Source organism: Leucoraja erinacea, chromosome 13, assembly GCF_028641065.1.
Source record: "Leucoraja erinacea ecotype New England chromosome 13, Leri_hhj_1, whole genome shotgun sequence".
NCBI classification, from domain to species: domain Eukaryota; kingdom Metazoa; phylum Chordata; class Chondrichthyes; order Rajiformes; family Rajidae; genus Leucoraja; species Leucoraja erinaceus.
The window spans coordinates 42170617-42188998 of record NC_073389.1 but is presented as its reverse complement, the minus strand read 5'-3'; the positions used below and the strand labels follow the sequence as shown (position 1 = coordinate 42188998).

Below are 18382 nucleotides of genomic sequence, written 5' to 3'. Positions count from 1 at the left end.
CGTCATCCATTGCTACTATTGTGCCAGGCCCTCTACATAATATCTGGGTGGGAACTAATTGGACCTCAGCCTGGTTAAACACTCCTATAAATCAACTGTGCAGCACCCTGTTCTGGTGCTTGAACAAAAATGGACATCTGGGAGTGCGGCAGCTGGCATTTGATGATATTCAGCCTGATTGGAGAGGAGAGCAATGTTCGCACCCATCAATCATCGTGCCTCTCCCCAGTTATGCCTCATTCTACCAATTCTGGCTTTTTAACTATAACCAACCACAAACAAACAAACAAAGGTAGTTTGCTTATCAGATTAACGTTCCATGTCACTGCTTTCAAATGTTTACATGCCGCCTGCTCCTTTTCCCACAACAGCCCAGATCTCGCCGATGATCCCAGAAATGTGCTGGCGTTCTTTTAAACAGGTTTACAGTTTACCTGTAAGGCATGGTGCGCAGCGATAAAGTTGCTGCCTTACAGCACCACAGACTCGGGTTCGATCCTGACTACTGGTGCTGTCAGTACGGAGTTTGTACGTTCTCTCCGTAATCTGCGTGGGTTTTCACCGAGATCTCCGGTTTCCACCCATACTCCAAAGACGTACAGGTTTGTAGGTTAATTTGCTTGGGAAAAGGTAAATTGTTCCTAGTTTGTGTAGACTAGTGTTAGTGTGCAGGGATCGTTGGTCAGCACAGACTCGGTGGTCAGCACAGACACGTGCTGTGTCTCTAAATTAAATTAAACTATACTACATCTACAGCTGACCAAGTACCAAACTTCTCACCAGGGGCTAAGCCGGCAATCTAAGTGAAACATCTGCAGTAGAAAGGGAGTGTTTCAGTGCTAGAATACTTCCGTTGGTCTTTTTCTCTTGTGGTATTCTGGTCAACACTGAAATGTGATGAGCATCACAGTGATAAAAGTAAAGTGGGCGTCACAGCACCAGAGACCCTGTTCGATCCTGAGCTCGAGTGCTGTCTGCGTGGAGTTTGCATGTTCTCCATGTGACCGGGTGAGTTTCCTCCATGTGCTTCGGTTTCCTCCCACATCCTAATGCTGTGTGAGGTTGTAGATTAATTGCCTCTGTAAATTGCCCCATATGTGTGGATGAGAAAGAACGATAACATAGAACTAGTGTAAATGGGGGTTCAATGGTCAGCGTGGACTTGGTGGGCCAAAGGAACTGTTTCCATGCTGTATCTCTAAACGTAACTATATGTGGCACTAATTGGCATTGGATGGTGAAAAATTGCAGCATTTTTATCAAAGATAGACACAAAAAGCTGGAGTAACTCAGCGGGTCAGTTAGCATCTCAGGAGAAAAGGAACAGGTGACGTTTCAGGTCTTTTATCAAGCCTGTCCACATTCTTCGCTGTAATGCTCACCTTACAGGCAAAGTAAGCCACTGAGATAAATGTTGTTTTTTAGTTTAGTTTAGTTTTGAGATACAGCGCAGAAACAGGCCCTTCAGCCCACCGAGTCCGTACTGGCCTGCGATCCCTGCACACTAACACTGTCCTACACACACGAGGGATAATTTTTACAATTATACCAAGCTAATTAACCTATGGTGTGTGGGAGGAAACTGAAGATCTCGGAGAAAGCCCATGCAGGTCACGGGGAGAATGTACAAACTCCATACAGACAAGCAGCCATAGTCAGGAACGAACCCAAGTCTCTAGCGCTGTAAGGCATTAGCTCTACCCCTACGCCGATGTGTCGCTCATGAAAAAATGATAAATGTGGAAATATTATAATTTATTTGTTTTAAACAATAACTTCCATTTTTGAAACATTAATTAAATATTAATTCTGAAGTTCTCCAAAACGTGTAATTCTGCTATTAGTTTAAAATTCCATTATGGGAGGTTCAAGTTAGAGGTTTCCTCGTAATATGTGCCATCTCAACTAAGGAGCCAGATTGAGCCAAAGAGCAAAAAATGGCTGCAAAAATTGAAAGCGCCAGCTGTTCTCAAAATTCAACTAAACGGCTTTAAATAATGTCATGCTTAATCTTGCAATTTCTTATTTTAGTGGGACATTGGGGTGGGGGAAAGGGCTGGGACAAGATTTAGTCGTGAATTCAATAGTGCTGGGCAGAACTACCCAGTTGCTGCCCACATAAAATAGCATAGAACCCAATCCAATTGCCATAGGATAGCCACAAAATGCTGGAGTAACTCAGTGGAACAAGCAGCATCTTTGGATAGAAGGAATGGGTGATGTTTCGGATTGAGACCCTTCTTCAGACTCCTGAAGATTCCAGATTCTTCAGACTTCTTCTGTCTGAAGAAGGGACTCGACCCGAAACGTCACCCATTCCTTCTATCCAGAGATGCTGCCTGTCCCGTTGAGTTGCTAAACTAGCATCTGCAGTTCCTTCCTATACCAAGTGACATAGGATTGTTAATGGGCTGAATTATTTTGCTTGTGATCTAGGGTTCTTAAAGAAGCCACCAGTGTTCATCCATTCCAAACGGACAAACGTCCTGGAATATCATGCAAGTGTTGCAGGTCCAGGACAGAGTGACTAATGGTATCACATTGTCACTGTGCTTCGTGGCGGGACTTTGTATTCATTCCAATGGTTGGGTCCAGTTTAACTGTGAATCCTAGCACTATGCTGAGGAATTGACACTTAGCCCAGGTACAGAATATGAGGAACTACTGATATCAGTGCAGATTTCATGTTCTTAAGTCATAGGAGCAGAATTGGGCCATTCGGCCCTTCGAGTCTGCTCTGCCATTCAATCATGACGGATTTATCTTTCCCTCTCAACCCGTATTCTCCTGCCTTCTTCCATAATCCTCGACACCCTTACTAATCAAGAATCTATCAATCTCCACTTTAAAAATACTCAATGGCTTGGCCTCTACAGCCTTCTGTGGCCATTAATTCATCAGATTCACCACTTTGACTAAAAAAAATCCTCCTTGTCTCCTTTCTAAAGGTACATTCTTTTATTCTGAGGCCGTACCTTCTGATCCCAGGCTCTCCCATTAGTGGAAACATCCTCTCCACACCCACTCTATCCAGGCCTTTCACTATTCGGTAAGTTTCAATGAGATCCCCCCCTCATTTGGTAGTAAATTAAGATGGAATAGATTTTTTTTATAAACAAATTTTCTTTTGTTTAACATCTTCAAATGTCTCTTAGTGTAGATCTGGCATATTTAAAGAATTCTTCATTGACAGCTGAATGAAGGTTAAGTCATTTGTAACTATGGGCCGTTTAGGTTTCTAAATATAAAGGATTAGATATTGTTGGATGAATTCCACCTCCTGCAGTCACTGCCACCTGCATTCAACACAGAGTCACACTTACCTGGGCCAAATGCAGTAGGATGATTAAATTGGCTGGCCATACTCTGGACAGGGAGTTGAGGCCTCAGCAACAAGGCACAAAGACCTTGTCCCTGGAAGGTCTATCACAAGTTTCGGCAGAAGGCTTCTGTCAAAGCTATTACTGAATTTAACAAGTTTTTAAATATCTATGCAAGGCAGTCTGGCGAGAGAGTGCTTGTACTGAGTACTAATGCAGCTAGCTTTATTTGAACGCTGCAAAGAAAAAATACTACAGAGCTCTTAAATTTCCAATGTTTCTCAATTAGGAAAGATACCAATCATGGGCTTTCAGCCAATATCAACTCCATAAGTTAAACAATTGCTGCTTTTAAGCAAGTCCTTTCCTTCAAGCATTTTAAATGATTAAAAATAATAAACTCATCTGCTCTTTAAATTTGTGCCAACCTATATTTAGATTAAACTGATGTATGATTTATGCTTTCGATTGTACTACTTTATACAGTCAATAAACAGAAGTTAGCTAACAAATCCCTGTGAAAATATTTGTTTGCCTTTATCCCATAAGTGAAGGTGACTTTAATAACTGAAAAGACAAGTGCTACAAATTATGACACAAGGGATTGCAATACACTCCATAGTTTCTCACTTCCAATTATAGTTCTGTGCACCAAAGAACAAAGACAGAAGAGAATTCAAATTCAACTCCTGCTCGTGATTTCAGCTGGTCTCAGCTTAGACAATAGCTGCTGGTGCTGTCATTTAGTCTCAATGATTCTGGTCAAAAGAAGATAGACCGCGGTTATTTTCTTTATAGTGTTATAGACTTGTGATTCCTGCCATTATTCCCTAAGCATATGCTCTAGCGTGCTAATATTTGAACATAGAACAATACAGCACAGAAACAGGCCCTTCGGCCCACATTGTCTGTGCTGATCATGATGCCAAGACCAACTCTTATCTCCCTGCACATAATCCCTACCCCTTCATTCCCTGCATATCAAACTGCTGTGAAGTTGCTTCACATCTCTGAGGCCTGGCTTGCCTTGGGCTGGAAGAGTGGCCTCTTGCTTGAGCTACTTCAGGGAAGCAGTTGGAGAAGAAATGTCAAGAGCTCAAATCTCACCATGCCAATTTGGGAATGCAAATACAGTTTATTGACATAAATTGGATCCTTAAAAAAATGTTGCTTCAGTAATGCTCTTATGTCACAAACATATGGTTAAGATAACTATTTGATGTACTTATAGCCTTCAGTGGAGGAAAATCTGCCATTTCGGCACCAAGCCCATCCATGACTCCAAATCCATTCGAAGTTAGACTCACCAGCCCCGGAATGGTACTCAATTGTTCAAGGAGGTTTGGAGGGATATGGACCTAATGCTGGCAGTTGGGAGTAGTGCAGCTGGGACATGTTGGCCGATGTAGGCAAATTGGGCCAAAGGGCCTGCTTTCACACTGTATTATTCTATGACTCAAGAATCAAGAGTGTTTTATTGTCATATGTCCCAGATAGAACAATTAAATTCTTACTTGCTGCAGCACAACAGAACATGTAATCATAATAAATAATATGATAAACGTGAGAACAAAAGTTCAGTGTGTATATATACACATACTCACATATATTTATCCATATTTATTTCTACACACATGCACACATACTCAAAAAACAAACACTAACAGTGCAATAATAATAATAATAATAATAGTCTATTCTATTGCAGTTCAGAGCTTATGACGTTGTAGTGTTTAATAGCCTGATGGCTGTATGGAAGAAGCTGTTCCTGAACCTGGACGTTACAGTTCTCAGGCTCCTGCACCTTCTTCCCGATGGCAGTGGTGAGATGAGTATGTGGCCAGGACGGTGTGGGTCTCTAATGATGTTGGCTGCGTTTTTGAGGCAGTGACCGATAACTCCCATTGATGGTGGGGAGGTCAGAGCCGGTGATGGACTGGGCAGCGTTCACAATTTTTTGCCGTCTTTTCCGCTACTCTAGGTGCAGTCTGACTTGCTGACTGTTTGGGAGGTTTTTTGTTTTATTGTAGTATATGTTCTTCACTAAGGAAGTGTTTCTGACAAATGCTTGCATTCAATTTGGGTTTGTTTGTTTCTTTTCAACCAGAAGGCAAGACAAGTATTGCTAAGCCACTGTAAAGTAAAGACTATGTAATGGACAAAAGAAATAAAGTGCTGGAGTAACTCAGGGGGTTAGGCAGCATCTCTGGAGAACATGAAAGTATAGAGTCACAGTCAGCTTGACAAAGGGTGCCAACCCAAAATGTCACGCTTCTGTGGTGTTTTCTGGAGATGCTTCCAGCACTTTGTGTCTTTTTGTTTAAACCAGCATCTGCAGTTCCTGGTATCTAAACAATGTAGTAGGGTTTGTTTAACATGAATATAATTATGTTTCATTGTGTCTCATTCCTATCCACTTTTGAATTCAATAACTGGCAATAATATTGGAGGGCTGGGTTCAGTTTGTTCCTGAGACTAATTGTTACACACTGGGCATAGCGTGAATACAACAATGGTTAAAAATCACTGTACGATTCCAGCATTTTTTATTCTTATCTGTAGATTTAGTCTTTAATTAGAGGGTGGTGAATCTGTAGAATTCTTCGCCCCGGAAGGCTGTGGAGGGCAAATCAGTGGATATTTTTTAAGGCAGAGATAGATAGATTCCTGATTAGTACAGGTGTCAGAAGTTATGAGGAGAAGGCAGGAGAATGGGGTTGGGAGGGAGAGATAGATCAGCCATGATTGAATGGCGGAGTAGACTTGATGGGCTGAATGGCATCATTTTACTCGTATTCCTTATGGCCTTATGATTCTAGAACAACTATTTTATGCATGCGCTATAGTGCTAGTCTTGCAGAAAGGTAGATTGCCACAGCATCACAAAAGATTGGAAAAATTTCAATCAACCATACTTACATCATCCGTATAAAATGCAGTGTACAGTACGAGAATGTTTAACTGAATGGAACCTGAATGGTCACCGTGATGACTGTGAAACCAACTCACTAAACCCAGGTGGAATGTGAGTTCAATGCTACGGTCAACGTGAAGAAAGGAACAGGTCAGGGGTGGAGCTGCTGAATGAACGAATGTGCATAAAACAGCTGTCTGGCACCATCATTGCCCTCCAAGCTTCAGTGAACCAGACGGTTGAATCCAGGGGGCAACCTTTATTCTTTTTCTCATTTAATATTTATTTCTTTAATACTTATTCTTTTAAAATAGTTCAACAAAGCAGATTGGCATCAACAAACTTGTCGTCCCTCCGATTAAAGTATCTGCTCCCAGCTAAATAAATGTACACACCTTAATATTCATCATGTTTTTCTGCATATGTTAATACAGAAGGAATCAGTAAGATTCTATCAATAAGATCGTGCTACATTTTGTCGGGTGGGATGGACATGACTGGTAATAAAATAACAGACACATTATATCAGTTAGATATAGCTCTTAGGACCATGAACATATTGAATGCTAGGAGACTGCAAGGTGACTTGGATAGGCTGGGTGAGTGGGCAAATGTTTGGCAGATGCAGTTAATGTGGATAAATGTGAGGTTATCCATATTGGTGGCAAAAACGGGAAAGCAGATTATTATCTAAATGGTGGCCGATTGGGAAAGGGGGAGATGCAGCGAGACCTGGGTGTCATGGTACACCAGTCATTGAAGGTAGGCATGCAGGTGCAGCAGGCAGTAAAGAAAGCGAATGGCATGTTGGCTTTCATAGCAAGAGGATTTGAGTATAGGAGCAGGGAGGTTCTACTGCAGTTGTACAGGGTCTTGGTGAGACCACACCTGGAAAATTGCGTACAGTTTTGATCTCCAAATCTGAGGAAGGACATTATTGCCATAGAGGGAGTGCAGAGAAGGTTTACCAGACTGATTCCTGGGATGTCAGGACTGTCTTATGAAGAAAGACTGGATAGACTTGGTTTATACTCTCTAGAATTTAGGAGATTGAGAGGGGAGCTGCTATAGAAACTTACAAAATTATTAAGGGGTTGGACAGGCTAGATGCAGGAAGATTGTTCCCGATGTTGGGGAAGTCCAGGACAAGGGGTCACAGCTTAAGGATAAGGGGGAAATTCTTTAAAACCGAGATGAGGAGAACTTTTTTCACACAGAGAGTGGTGAATCTCTGGAACTCTCTGCCACAGAGGGTAGTTGAGGCTAGTTCATTGGCTATATTTAAGAGGGAGTTAGATGTGGCCCTTGTGGCCAAGGGGATCAGAGGGTATGGAGAGAAGGCAGGTACGGGATACTGAGTTGGATGATCAGCCATGATCATATTGAATGGCGGTGCAGGCTCGAAGGGCCGAATGGCCTACTCCTGCACCTAATTTCTATGTTTCTATGTTTCTATGAATGGTGGTGCTGGCTCAAAGAGCCAAATGGTCTACTTCTGCACCTATTTTCTATGTTTCTATTATGGGTTTCTTTGCATCAACTAGATATTTAGCCAATGGTCTATAAAATCATTAATATCCAATGTCTCAAGAAATACATTGTAATTTTACTCCAAATCCACAAATCTAAAGGATATCAGAACTATAAATCAGAACATAAAGGCTTTTGGTCATTGTATTATGTTAGCTCTCTGAATGAGCTACCAATTATTATATCTCTTGACCGTTGTTACATGACCTTGAAAATACTTCTCTTTGATTAAAATATCCAGCCCTTTTGAAAGTTACCTTTGAACCTTGTACACCGGTCACTGAAAGTTGGCGTGCAGGTACAGCAGGCAGTGAAGAAAGCTAATGGAATGTTGACCTTCATAACAAGAGGATTTCAGTATAGGAGTAGAGAGGTTCTTCTGCAGTTGTATAGGGCTCTGGTGAGACCACATCTGGAGTATTTTGTACAGTTTTGGTCTCCTAATTTGAAGAAGGACATCCTTGTGATTGAGGCAGTGCAGTGTAGGTTCACGAGATTGATCCCTGGGATGGCGGGACTGTCATATGTGGAAAGATTGAAAAGACTAGGCTTGTATTCATTGGAGTTTAGAAGGATGAGGGGGGATCTTATAGAAACATATAAAATTATAAAAGGACTGGACAAGCTAGATGCAGGAAAAATGTTCCCGATGTTGGGCGAGTCCAGAACCAGGGGCCACAGTCTTAGAATAAAGGGGAGGTCATTTAAGACTGAGGTGAGAAAAAACTTTTTCACCCAGAGAGTTGTGAATTTATGGAATTCGCTGCCACAGAGGGCAGTGGAGGCCAAATCACTGGATGGATTTAAGAGAAAGTTAGATAGAGCTCTAGGGGCTAGTGGAGTCAAGGGATATGGGGAGAAGGCAGGCACGGGTTAGTGATAGGGGGCGATCTGCCATGATCACAATGAATGGCGGTGCTGGCTCGAAGGGCCGAATGGCCTCCTCCTGCACCTATTTTCTATGTTTCTATGTTACCGACAATCATCCTCCATTTCTGAAATGCATACCAGATCACAGCATCTTACTGGGTAAAAGTACCTACCTACCAGCTAATGAAAAGCCTGAATAGAGTTGATGTTCTGAGGATGTTTCTGGTAATGGGAGAGTCTAGAACCAGAGGGCTTGGCCTCAGAATAAAAGGACCTACCTTCAGAATGCAGATGAGGAGGAATTTCTTCAGCCATAGGGTGGCGAATCTGTGGAAATCGTTGTCTCAGATGGCTTTGGAGGCCAAGTTACTGGGTATTGTTAAAAGAGAGATTGATGGATTCTCGATTAGTAAGGGTGTCAAAGATTATGGGGAGAAGGCAGGAGAATTAGGTTGAGAGGGCAAAGTAGATCAGCCATGATTGAATGGCAGAGTAGACTCGTTGGACTGAATGGCCTGAATCCGCTCCTATGTCTTATGGTTTAAAAATAAATCTCTTCATCTCCCCTCATTACACACATGCCAACGGAAGCAGTTTATTTCCTCGGTTCATTTTGCCCCTTTGATGCTTTTACTTTGCTGAATAAAGTGTGAACTCACCGGCCTGATTGGTGGTGATGGAGACAGCGGCAAACTGTCGGGGCACCATGCTCAACGCGGACACCCCATTCACCGCCTCGATCTCGAAGGTGTAGTTGGTGTGGGCTAGCAGGTCGACCACCGTCACAGTGGTGTTAGCCAGGCCCTTCTGCCGTGGCACGAAGTGGACATTGCCCAGGCACGGCTCGCACTGCCTGGGGCCGACGGCACACTTCTTGCAGTAGACGCTGAAGGTCACGTCCTTGCGGCCTCCCGCATCGATCGGCCAGCTCCAGTCCAAGATCACCGACGTTTCGTTGATGTTGGAAAACACGTTCCTTGGATTGGACGGAGGCCCTGGGACCACGAGGAACAATGAGAAGATAACAAGCAGAAGAAATGTTAATTGCTGCTCCCCTTAAATAAGGCAAAATCATTAGCTTACAATAATGTATGAAGAAGGGTCTCAACCCGAAACATCACCTATTCCTTTTCTCCGGGGATGCTGCATGACCCGCTGAGTTACTCCAGATTTTTGTGTCTATCTTCGGTTTAAACCAACATCTGCAGTTCCTTCCAACACAGCTTATGATAAATATTTGGACAATGTGCTGGAGTAACTCAGCGAGTCAGGCAGTACATGCATAGGTGATATTTCGAGTCAGGGTCCTTCTTCTGATCCACGTTCTCCAGAGAAGCTGCCTGGCCCGCTGAATTACTCCAGCATCTTGTGTGTTTTTTTTTGTACACCAGCATCTGCCTGCAGATCCTTGTGTGCACAATAAACTCTTGCAGTCTTAAGCTATAGATTGGGGTGGGGGGGGTAGGGGGTGGTGGTGAGAGATCAGAGTATGCTGGGTAGGTGCTTCAGCCAGCAATAATATTTTAATTAAATCTGGATTAATTCTGGTTTACCATAATTTCAGTTTAATCCTTTGAGCTCTCGGACCTTGCTGAATAAATGTAACTGATGTCTGACTTTATTAACAGAAAAAAATAAAACATGCGAGAGGGATTCATATTCACACTTCATTTTAATGTGAAATGAACTATTAATCCTTCTCCAATGAGTTGTTAAGTATCAGTCACTCAGTAGATTACTGATTAACCCTTGGAATTATGAAGCATAGAGGAACTTTATTGAATTTCCTTTTTATCTAATATTCCTTGATAACAAACCATTATCCAATAATGCCAGTGGGTTTAGTTTACATTGACTTTTGGCTGGTTGAGAGTGAGCCCAGTTCTCTTCGAAGCATGGTACAAAGCTTCTTCATTTTGACTGCCCCTTAGTTCCATTAAACTAGTTCCCTCAGTTCCATTAAACTCTGCTGGCTCAACAGTACCATACAATAAATAATTTTAATTTTCACCTATATTTAACGGTGAATTCAACCCAGCAATAAGTAGGCAAGTTGACTTGTATTGCATGTCAGTTTAAGCGTTTACTTGATGCATTCCACAGGGTGTTACCGAGATACCTTTTCACAGCATGTGTATTTAAGTTGTTGAAACCATTTTGTGTAATATTAGAAGTGAATGTTTTAACACATTGCATGAAATCCCTCCGTCTGCTACTTTAAAATTCACACCTCAGAAAGTAGCAGAGAATATCAATATGAATTTATTCAAATGAATATTATGATAATACAAAGTCAGAAAAAATATTGAAGTCAGATTATAAGTAAAAGCAGTACCTTGAACTCTGGATGTGAATACATTGGGAAATTCCATCTTAGCAAAAACAGTGACATTGGCTAAGTTTCATATCTGTAAATTTTAAACTAAGTTTGTCAACTTCGAAACTTGATGCTTGCTGGGCAGCACAATGATCACTACCCAAAGCACCGTCAGAACTCTCTTGCCAGCAGTTGTTAAAACCTGTTCACTTTTGTATGACCCGAACAGGTGTGTAGGATAGCATTAATGTGCGGGGATCGCTGGTCGGTGCGGACTCAGTGGGCCGAAGGGCCTGTTTCCGCACTGTATCTCTAAACTAAACCAAACTACAGATTGTTCCAAAGATGCTGCCTGACCTGCTGAGTTACACTCGTATCTTGTATGTTTTTTTGATGTGTTGGGTCAGCCTCATTCATACTATTGTAATCACAGCACTGGTGGCTAGTCGATAAATCACCTTCTCGACAACAGGACAAACAGTAATTAATACAATGTAAAATATGGCATGGGCTAAATATAACAAGATGTGAACTAATAGGTAATAAAGTCTTGCATTTGGGTTTAAGTGCGTGATAACAGATAGAATTAAATGTGCAGTCTGCTTCAAAACTGCAACACTTTGAGGATTTTAATTTACATCGTAATCCCTTGGAACCAGCAGGGTTCAAATAATGAGACATCTGTCATGTTGCAATTGTCTTTGGTCATGACCTTTTGTTACACTAACCAATTCATTAAGACAGTTTGATGGGTTTATTGGTGTTTTACTGCCTTGGAACGTACTCCAACATGTTTTTCTTCAGACAGTTGATTTCCCTGCCCATGTTGTTGACTCCTCGGGCTAGAGGCTTCTGGAGAGACACTTGGACTAATCTCAGCACTTCCCACCATTGATGCCAACAGAAACAGGACGTTTTACGAGATCCCACATGTTGTTAAAAAAACAATATTTTAGTAAAGTCGCAAAGGATTCTGACTGTGATCAGGTTGTGATTTGCCCACTTTCTTCACAAAACGGGAAGTGATAGGAAGCAATATAGTAATATAGAATTCATGAATACAGTCCTAGTGGACAAAAGCAGGGAGGGTACGTTGTACTAATGCAAAATGTCAATTAGGTAATAACTGGTGTGATATATAGGTGCAAGGAACAGAAAACCCACACTTTCACAGTTTTGGGGCGGCGCAGTGGTGCAGCGTTAAGGGTCTGTCCCACTTTGGCGACATTTGGGCAACTGCGGAGCGTCGTGCCCGTAAAACCGTCAAGTTGCACGACATACACGCTGACGTATGTTGTCATGCGGGTGATGCCCGGTTAGGGTTGAGGCTGTAAAATATTCTTCCTTCAATGCAAGGATTTTAAACAGTGATATATTAAATTTAATACAATAAAATCAATTGTGCAAATGAAAAGATGTCTGAGTCAGTCGTTCCGTTTTATTTATAGATGTATTGATCCGCTTCCAGATCCGATCACCAGGGATAGTTTAGTGAGTGTAGACTGAACTTCCCTCTCCCCTCTTCCACCCTCCCACCTCCATCCCTCCTTCTCCACTCCCCTCTACCCTTCTCCCCTCCCCTCACCCCCCTTTCTTCCCTTCCCCCCTTTTCCTCCTTTCTCCCCGCTCCACTCTTCTTCCCCTTATCATCTACCTCCTCCCCTCACATCCCCTTCTCCCCCTCTCCCTCCCTTCTCCCATTCTCCAAACCCCAATCCCCCTCCCCCCTTTCCACCAACGCTGCCCCCTTTGTGGACCCCGCCTGCGACCCGCGCTCCCCCGCATACTATCCCACACACGCTAGGGCCAATTTATACAAACCTGTGCGTCTTTGGAGTGCCGGAGGAAACCCAAAACCCAAACCCCAGCCCCAACCCCAGCCCCAACCCCAGCCCCAACCCAACCCCAACCCCCTAAACCCCAGCCCAACCTCAACCCCAACCCTAACCCTAACCCCTAACCCCAACCCCAGCCCCTACCCCACCCTAACCCTAACCCTAACCCTAACCCTAACCCTAACCCTAGCTTTTGCCTGCTCCTCATGGGAACTAAACTGTTGGCCATGAGCTGTTAGTGGGATCTAGCTGTCACAGGCTGGGTCCACAAATGGGGGACGTCCTCCTCTTCTCCCTTCTCCCCGCTCCACTCTTCTCATCCTTATTCACTACCCCCACCCCCCACATCACCTTCTCCCCCACTCCATCCCTTCTCCCATTCTCCAACCCGCCACCCCCCCATATGAGAAGGAGGCTTCCCATTTCAGTGGCCACTTTCCTTGAACTATCTGTTGGTTTCTTCCACCTCAAGCAATGAGCTATCAAGCAATGTGCTGTAGATCATTGGAGAAGTGAACAGTCAAAAGCGAAGACATATGGCGACCTATTCAAGATGGATTTATCCAGAGCAGGCCTTTGGTGAGGACCGTCATGCATTCATGTGAACGTCACACTTGATCCTAGGCCAATCACTCTAAGGATGAGGGGAGTAATACAAGACCTACAACATCATAAGGTCATAAGGAATAGGAGAGTAGAAATTAGGCCATTCGGCCAATCAAGTCTATTCTGCCATTCAATCATGGCTGATCTATCTCTCCCTCCTAACCCCATTCTCCTGCCTACTCCCCATAACCTCTGACACCTGTACTAATCAAGAATCCATCTATCTCTGCTTTAAAAACATCCATTGACTTGGCCTCCACAGCCTTCCGTGGCAAAGAATTCCACATATTCTCCACCATCTGACTAAAGGCCATGATCACAATGAATGGCGGTGCTGGCTCGAAGGGCCGAACGGCCTACTCCTGGACCTATTTTCTATGTTTCTTCTATGTTTTCTAAAGAAATTTCTTCTCTTCTACTTCCTAAAAGAACATTTCAGCATGCAGACTCCCCCACTCTCTGCAAGAGTGCATAGCACGGCCGGTGTGCCAGGCACACACCATCCAGCTTTTTACGGAGCACCCTATCAGTTCACACCCCCTCACGGGAAGCTTCTGCTTCCAACTCCAGCTGAGGAAAGCTTGAAGGATCCTGTGCTGGTCTGATGCAGACATTCCAGGAGTGTCCTTGCCTCCACCTTGGCTACTGCTCGCTTGCAAAGTGTGAGCACCATATGAAGATCTCTTTACATCTGGAATCACAGCTCAGACAGCACAGGGAGGGCACACCTCTCCATGAAAAAAATGATACTGCTGAAGTAGATGGATTTTTAATTTTGTTCCTGCATCTGGCATTTTTTTCTTTTCGCAATTGCCGATTCAACTTAGTTCCTCAGTTAAATTTATATCTTACCGGAATTTGTAGGATTTGACCTACTGAAGAAGAACCATCATTCAGGCACCACAACCTACCATTCTGCCTTGGTGCAGCTAACTTCCGGCACACTTTCAGTTTAGTTTAGAGTTCAGAGAGACAGCATGGAAACAGACCCTTCAGCCTACTGAGTCCAACCCTACCCATTGATCACCTGTTCACACTAGTTCTATATTATCCCATTCCCTGCAAATTAGGGGCAAATTTCTATAGAGGCCAATTAATGTAGAAAGCTGCACATCTTTAGGATTTTCTGTGTTGATTGCAGTTTTCTTTGACTTGTGCACAAGAAATACGATCTGCCAGAAGCCCTTGAAATCCCCTGAATTATATCACTGACGTGGGGAACTTCCTTTGATGTTGTTTTCTGTCCTTTTTACACTCTCACTTTAGACTGGAGGCAGCACCAGAGTCCAATAAAAGTAATGCTTATGGAGAGCGCTTTAATGGCCAAGCTGAAAAATTGGTCTGTGCATCGAATCATCACTCCCACTTGACCTAATTAGTCAGGAAACCCAAAACTAAGATGCTAAATAAGTGATTTGTTTATATAGTCATAGTCATACAGCATGGAAATAGGCCCTTCGGCCCAACTTGCCCACACCGACCAAAATGTCCCATCTACAATAGTCCCACCAGCCTGTATTTGGCACATATCCCACTAAACCTGTCTTATCCATGTACCTGTCTAATTGTTTCTTAAATAAGACGAAAGTCCCTTCCTCAACGACATCCTCTGGCATCTCATTCCTTACACTCACTACCCTTTGTGTGTAAAAATTACGCCTCAGTTTCCTATTAAATCTTTTCCCCTTCAACTTAAACCAATGTCTTCTGTTTCTCGAATCCATGTATTCTTTCACTGAGAAAATCACATTTAGGCTCATCCTACCCAAGTTTTGGGAAGCTAGGTTGCATTCAACTATGGAGTAAAATAAAACGGCTGCACGGTGGTGTAGCGGGTGAGTTGCTGCCTTACAGGGCAGGAGACCCGGGTTTGATCTACGGGTGCTCTCAGTATGGAGTTTGTACGTTCTCCCTGCGGCCTGCGTGGAATTTCACCAAGATCTCCGGTTTCCTCCCACATTCCAAAGACGTACAGTTTGTAGTTTAATTGGCTTGGTATAAATGTAAATTGTCCCTAGTGGATGTGTAGGATAGTGTTAGTGTATGAGGATCACTGGTTATAAGATAGGAGCAGAATTTGGCCATTCGGCCCATCAAGTCTACACCGCCCTTCAATCATGGGTGATCCCTCTCTCCTTCCTAACCGCATTCTCCTGCCTTCTCCCCATAACCTCTGACACCCGTACTAATCAAGAATCTATCAATCTCTGCCTTAAATATATCCATTGACCTATCCTCCACAGCCTTCTGTGGCAAAGAATTCCACAGATTCACCACAGTCGGTGTGGACCCGGGGAGCCAAATGACTCTGTTTCCGTGCTGTATCTCTAAACTAAACCAAAAAAATAAATGTTACATAGCACAAAAAAGTTGGTTTGATTACTCTTAAAGTGTATGTGTGCTAGTAGAAACCCTAAAACCATGGAGAGTCTATAACATCAAGTCTACACTGCCCTTCAATCAAGAAGAGAGTATATAACATGCCTGGTCAGAATGCAAAACTGTATTTTTCAACAGAAAAATTCAGATACTGCTCGGCTAAATAGAGTCTGATAAAACCAAGGGGAATGTGACAGGCCAATGTGTGAAGAACTATTTCACCGATAATGAGTCCGTGACAGGGGTCTTTAATCATTATGAGGAGCGTGTGGCGTAAGGTTAGAAATGTTGGAGGAGAGATAATTTGTGTGTGGAATTGCTGAGGCAGAGATCAATGCAACTTCTAAGGGAAAATGAGATGTAGAACACATAAAACAATAATATCAAAATAAGTCTTTCTTTAAGTATCCACAAAAGTTCTAGCCACCAAAGATTTATGTCCAAATTTGCCCTGCAGAGCTGAAAGATCCATAGCACAAATAATAAGCTTGTTGAGGCTAATGATCAAAATACTGCTGAAACCATCCCTCATCTGGGAAACAGAATGCTGGTATTGATTTCAGCATCATTGTAAGGCTGTGATTTTTTCTGAAACTGATCACCTTTCCCTGTATAGTCATAGATAGAAAGCGCTCTGACGGACAAGGTAACAAAGAGGCAGGGAGCAAGGTACAGAGAGAGAGGTACTCACTGGTACAAGCCATGGAGATGGGATCCTTGTCTGCCCTGAAGTAGTTCCTGTCACAGCTGCAGTGCGTGGAGCCTGCTTCTTGAGCATGGCTGTGGGGAGGGCACTTGGCACACTTGACATTTCCAGCAAAAGCTTTGTAGAAGCCAGGTTTGCAGGCTGATGGGAACAGAAAAAATAACTTCAGTTTAATAATGCACAATGAGCATTTTGTTTAGTTTATTGTCACGTGTACCGAGGTGTACCAGTCAGCGGAAAGACAATACATGATTACAATCGAGCCGTTTACAGTGTACAGATACATGATAAAGGGAATACCATGAATAATGTATCGTGCAAGATAAAGTCCAGTATAGTCCGAACAAAGAAAGTCCGCGGGTCTCCAATGAGGTAGATAGTAGCTGAGGACTGCTCTCTGGTGGTTATGTGGCTTCTGTAAATTGTCCCTAGTAGGTAGGATGTGGAAGAGGGATATCATAGATCTAGTGTGCAGGTGATCGATGGTCAGTGTGGACTCGGAGTGCCGGACGGCCTGTTTCCATGCGCTATCGCTAAACTCTAACCAGCAAAACAAAGGTCTGATTCAAGGCAAATACGGAGAGGAGCAACATGAGTACAAACCCATGGCCTTCGATTGTGAAATGATTTGCAAGGTGTGGTAACTGAGATGGCCCATGTCCTATTGACTTACAGACACAGAGCAATGTGCTGGAGTTGGCATTCATCCTTGCCTGCTTGTTCCAAACTTGTTATATTGTAGTGGTTGGCACTTGCATTTTGCTACCAAAATTCAGTTTAGTTGGGAGATATATGGGTGGGGAACCAGGCCCTTCGGCCCACGCAGTCCATGCCAACCAGTGATCCCCGTACACTATGACTATCCTACACACACTGGGGACAATTTACAATTTTACCAAGCCAATTAACGTACAAATCTGTGTGTCTTTGGAGTGTGGGGGGAAACCCGAGCACCTGGAGAAAACCCACACAGGTCACGGGGAGAATGTACAAATTCTGTACAGACAGCACCCGTAGTCAAGATCAAGCCCGGGTCTCTGGCGCTGTAAGGCAGCAACTCTACCACTGCGCCACCGTGCCCATCCCCTGCTAGTGGAGTTGTGAGAGGTAAGGTTTACAGAGCACGGCATGCAGCCTTTAACAGACTGCATGATAAGCTTCACCAATTGCTGGTAATTTGCTCTCCAAGCTATATTTTGCCCATTATTTCTTTTGAGTTTCACTCGATTGGAGCTTCCAGTAAAACAAGTGCATCTACATTAACATTTCGAAAGAACAAAGGTTTTAAAAGTAGAGTTTCATCAAAGACGTCCTGAAACATCCATGGAGATTTCCTTGTTTACTGTTATGTGTTGCTGAGAGGGGATCTGTCAGTCACCCACTGAAGTGATGGAGGAGAATGAGAGATCCCTTGAGGAACTGAAAGGTTAGGGCTAATTAGTTCTGGTGCAGTGAGTATTCTTATGTGGGGTGGGACATGGTGGGACTGTAGAGGGGGGGGAGGGAGTCAGATGGTTACTAATGTTTTTATACTTTGATGACTGGTTTATATTGAAAAATAGTGCGACAACCCAAAAACAAAATCTTGAATAAGTGAAAACCCACCACAGGCTGCCTAAAACCAAACTTTAAAATGACAGAAGAAACAGAAATTGTATTATGATGAAAGCCATTTGGCCTGTCATAGCTCTGCTGTTCAAATATGAGCCACACATCCCACTTTTCCAACACTAGGTTTGTGGCCTTGCAGGTCGCAGCTCTTGAAGTACAAATATGTTTTTCAGTTCCTAAGTCATAAGAGCCGGAATTAGGTCATTTATCCCATCGAATCTGCTCTGCCATTCAATCGTGGTTGATCTATCTTTCCCTCCCAACTCCATTCTCCTGCCTTCTCCCCATAATCTT

At 43.3% G+C, this 18382-nt stretch overlaps 1 protein-coding gene across 3 annotated transcripts in view; it reads right to left on the bottom strand.

Moving 5' to 3' along the window:
• Positions 1 to 18382, bottom strand: part of epha3 (eph receptor A3) — a 216268-nt gene that overhangs the window by 81040 nt on the left and 116846 nt on the right. For all 3 annotated transcript variants that reach the window (XM_055645049.1, XM_055645047.1, XM_055645046.1), the window contains exons 4-5: positions 16463 to 16618; positions 9294 to 9629 (exon numbers count right to left, since the gene is read on the bottom strand). In XM_055645049.1, coding sequence (XP_055501024.1) covers positions 9294 to 9629; positions 16463 to 16618 — 492 coding nt within the window. The remainder of the gene's footprint in view (positions 1 to 9293; positions 9630 to 16462; positions 16619 to 18382) is intronic.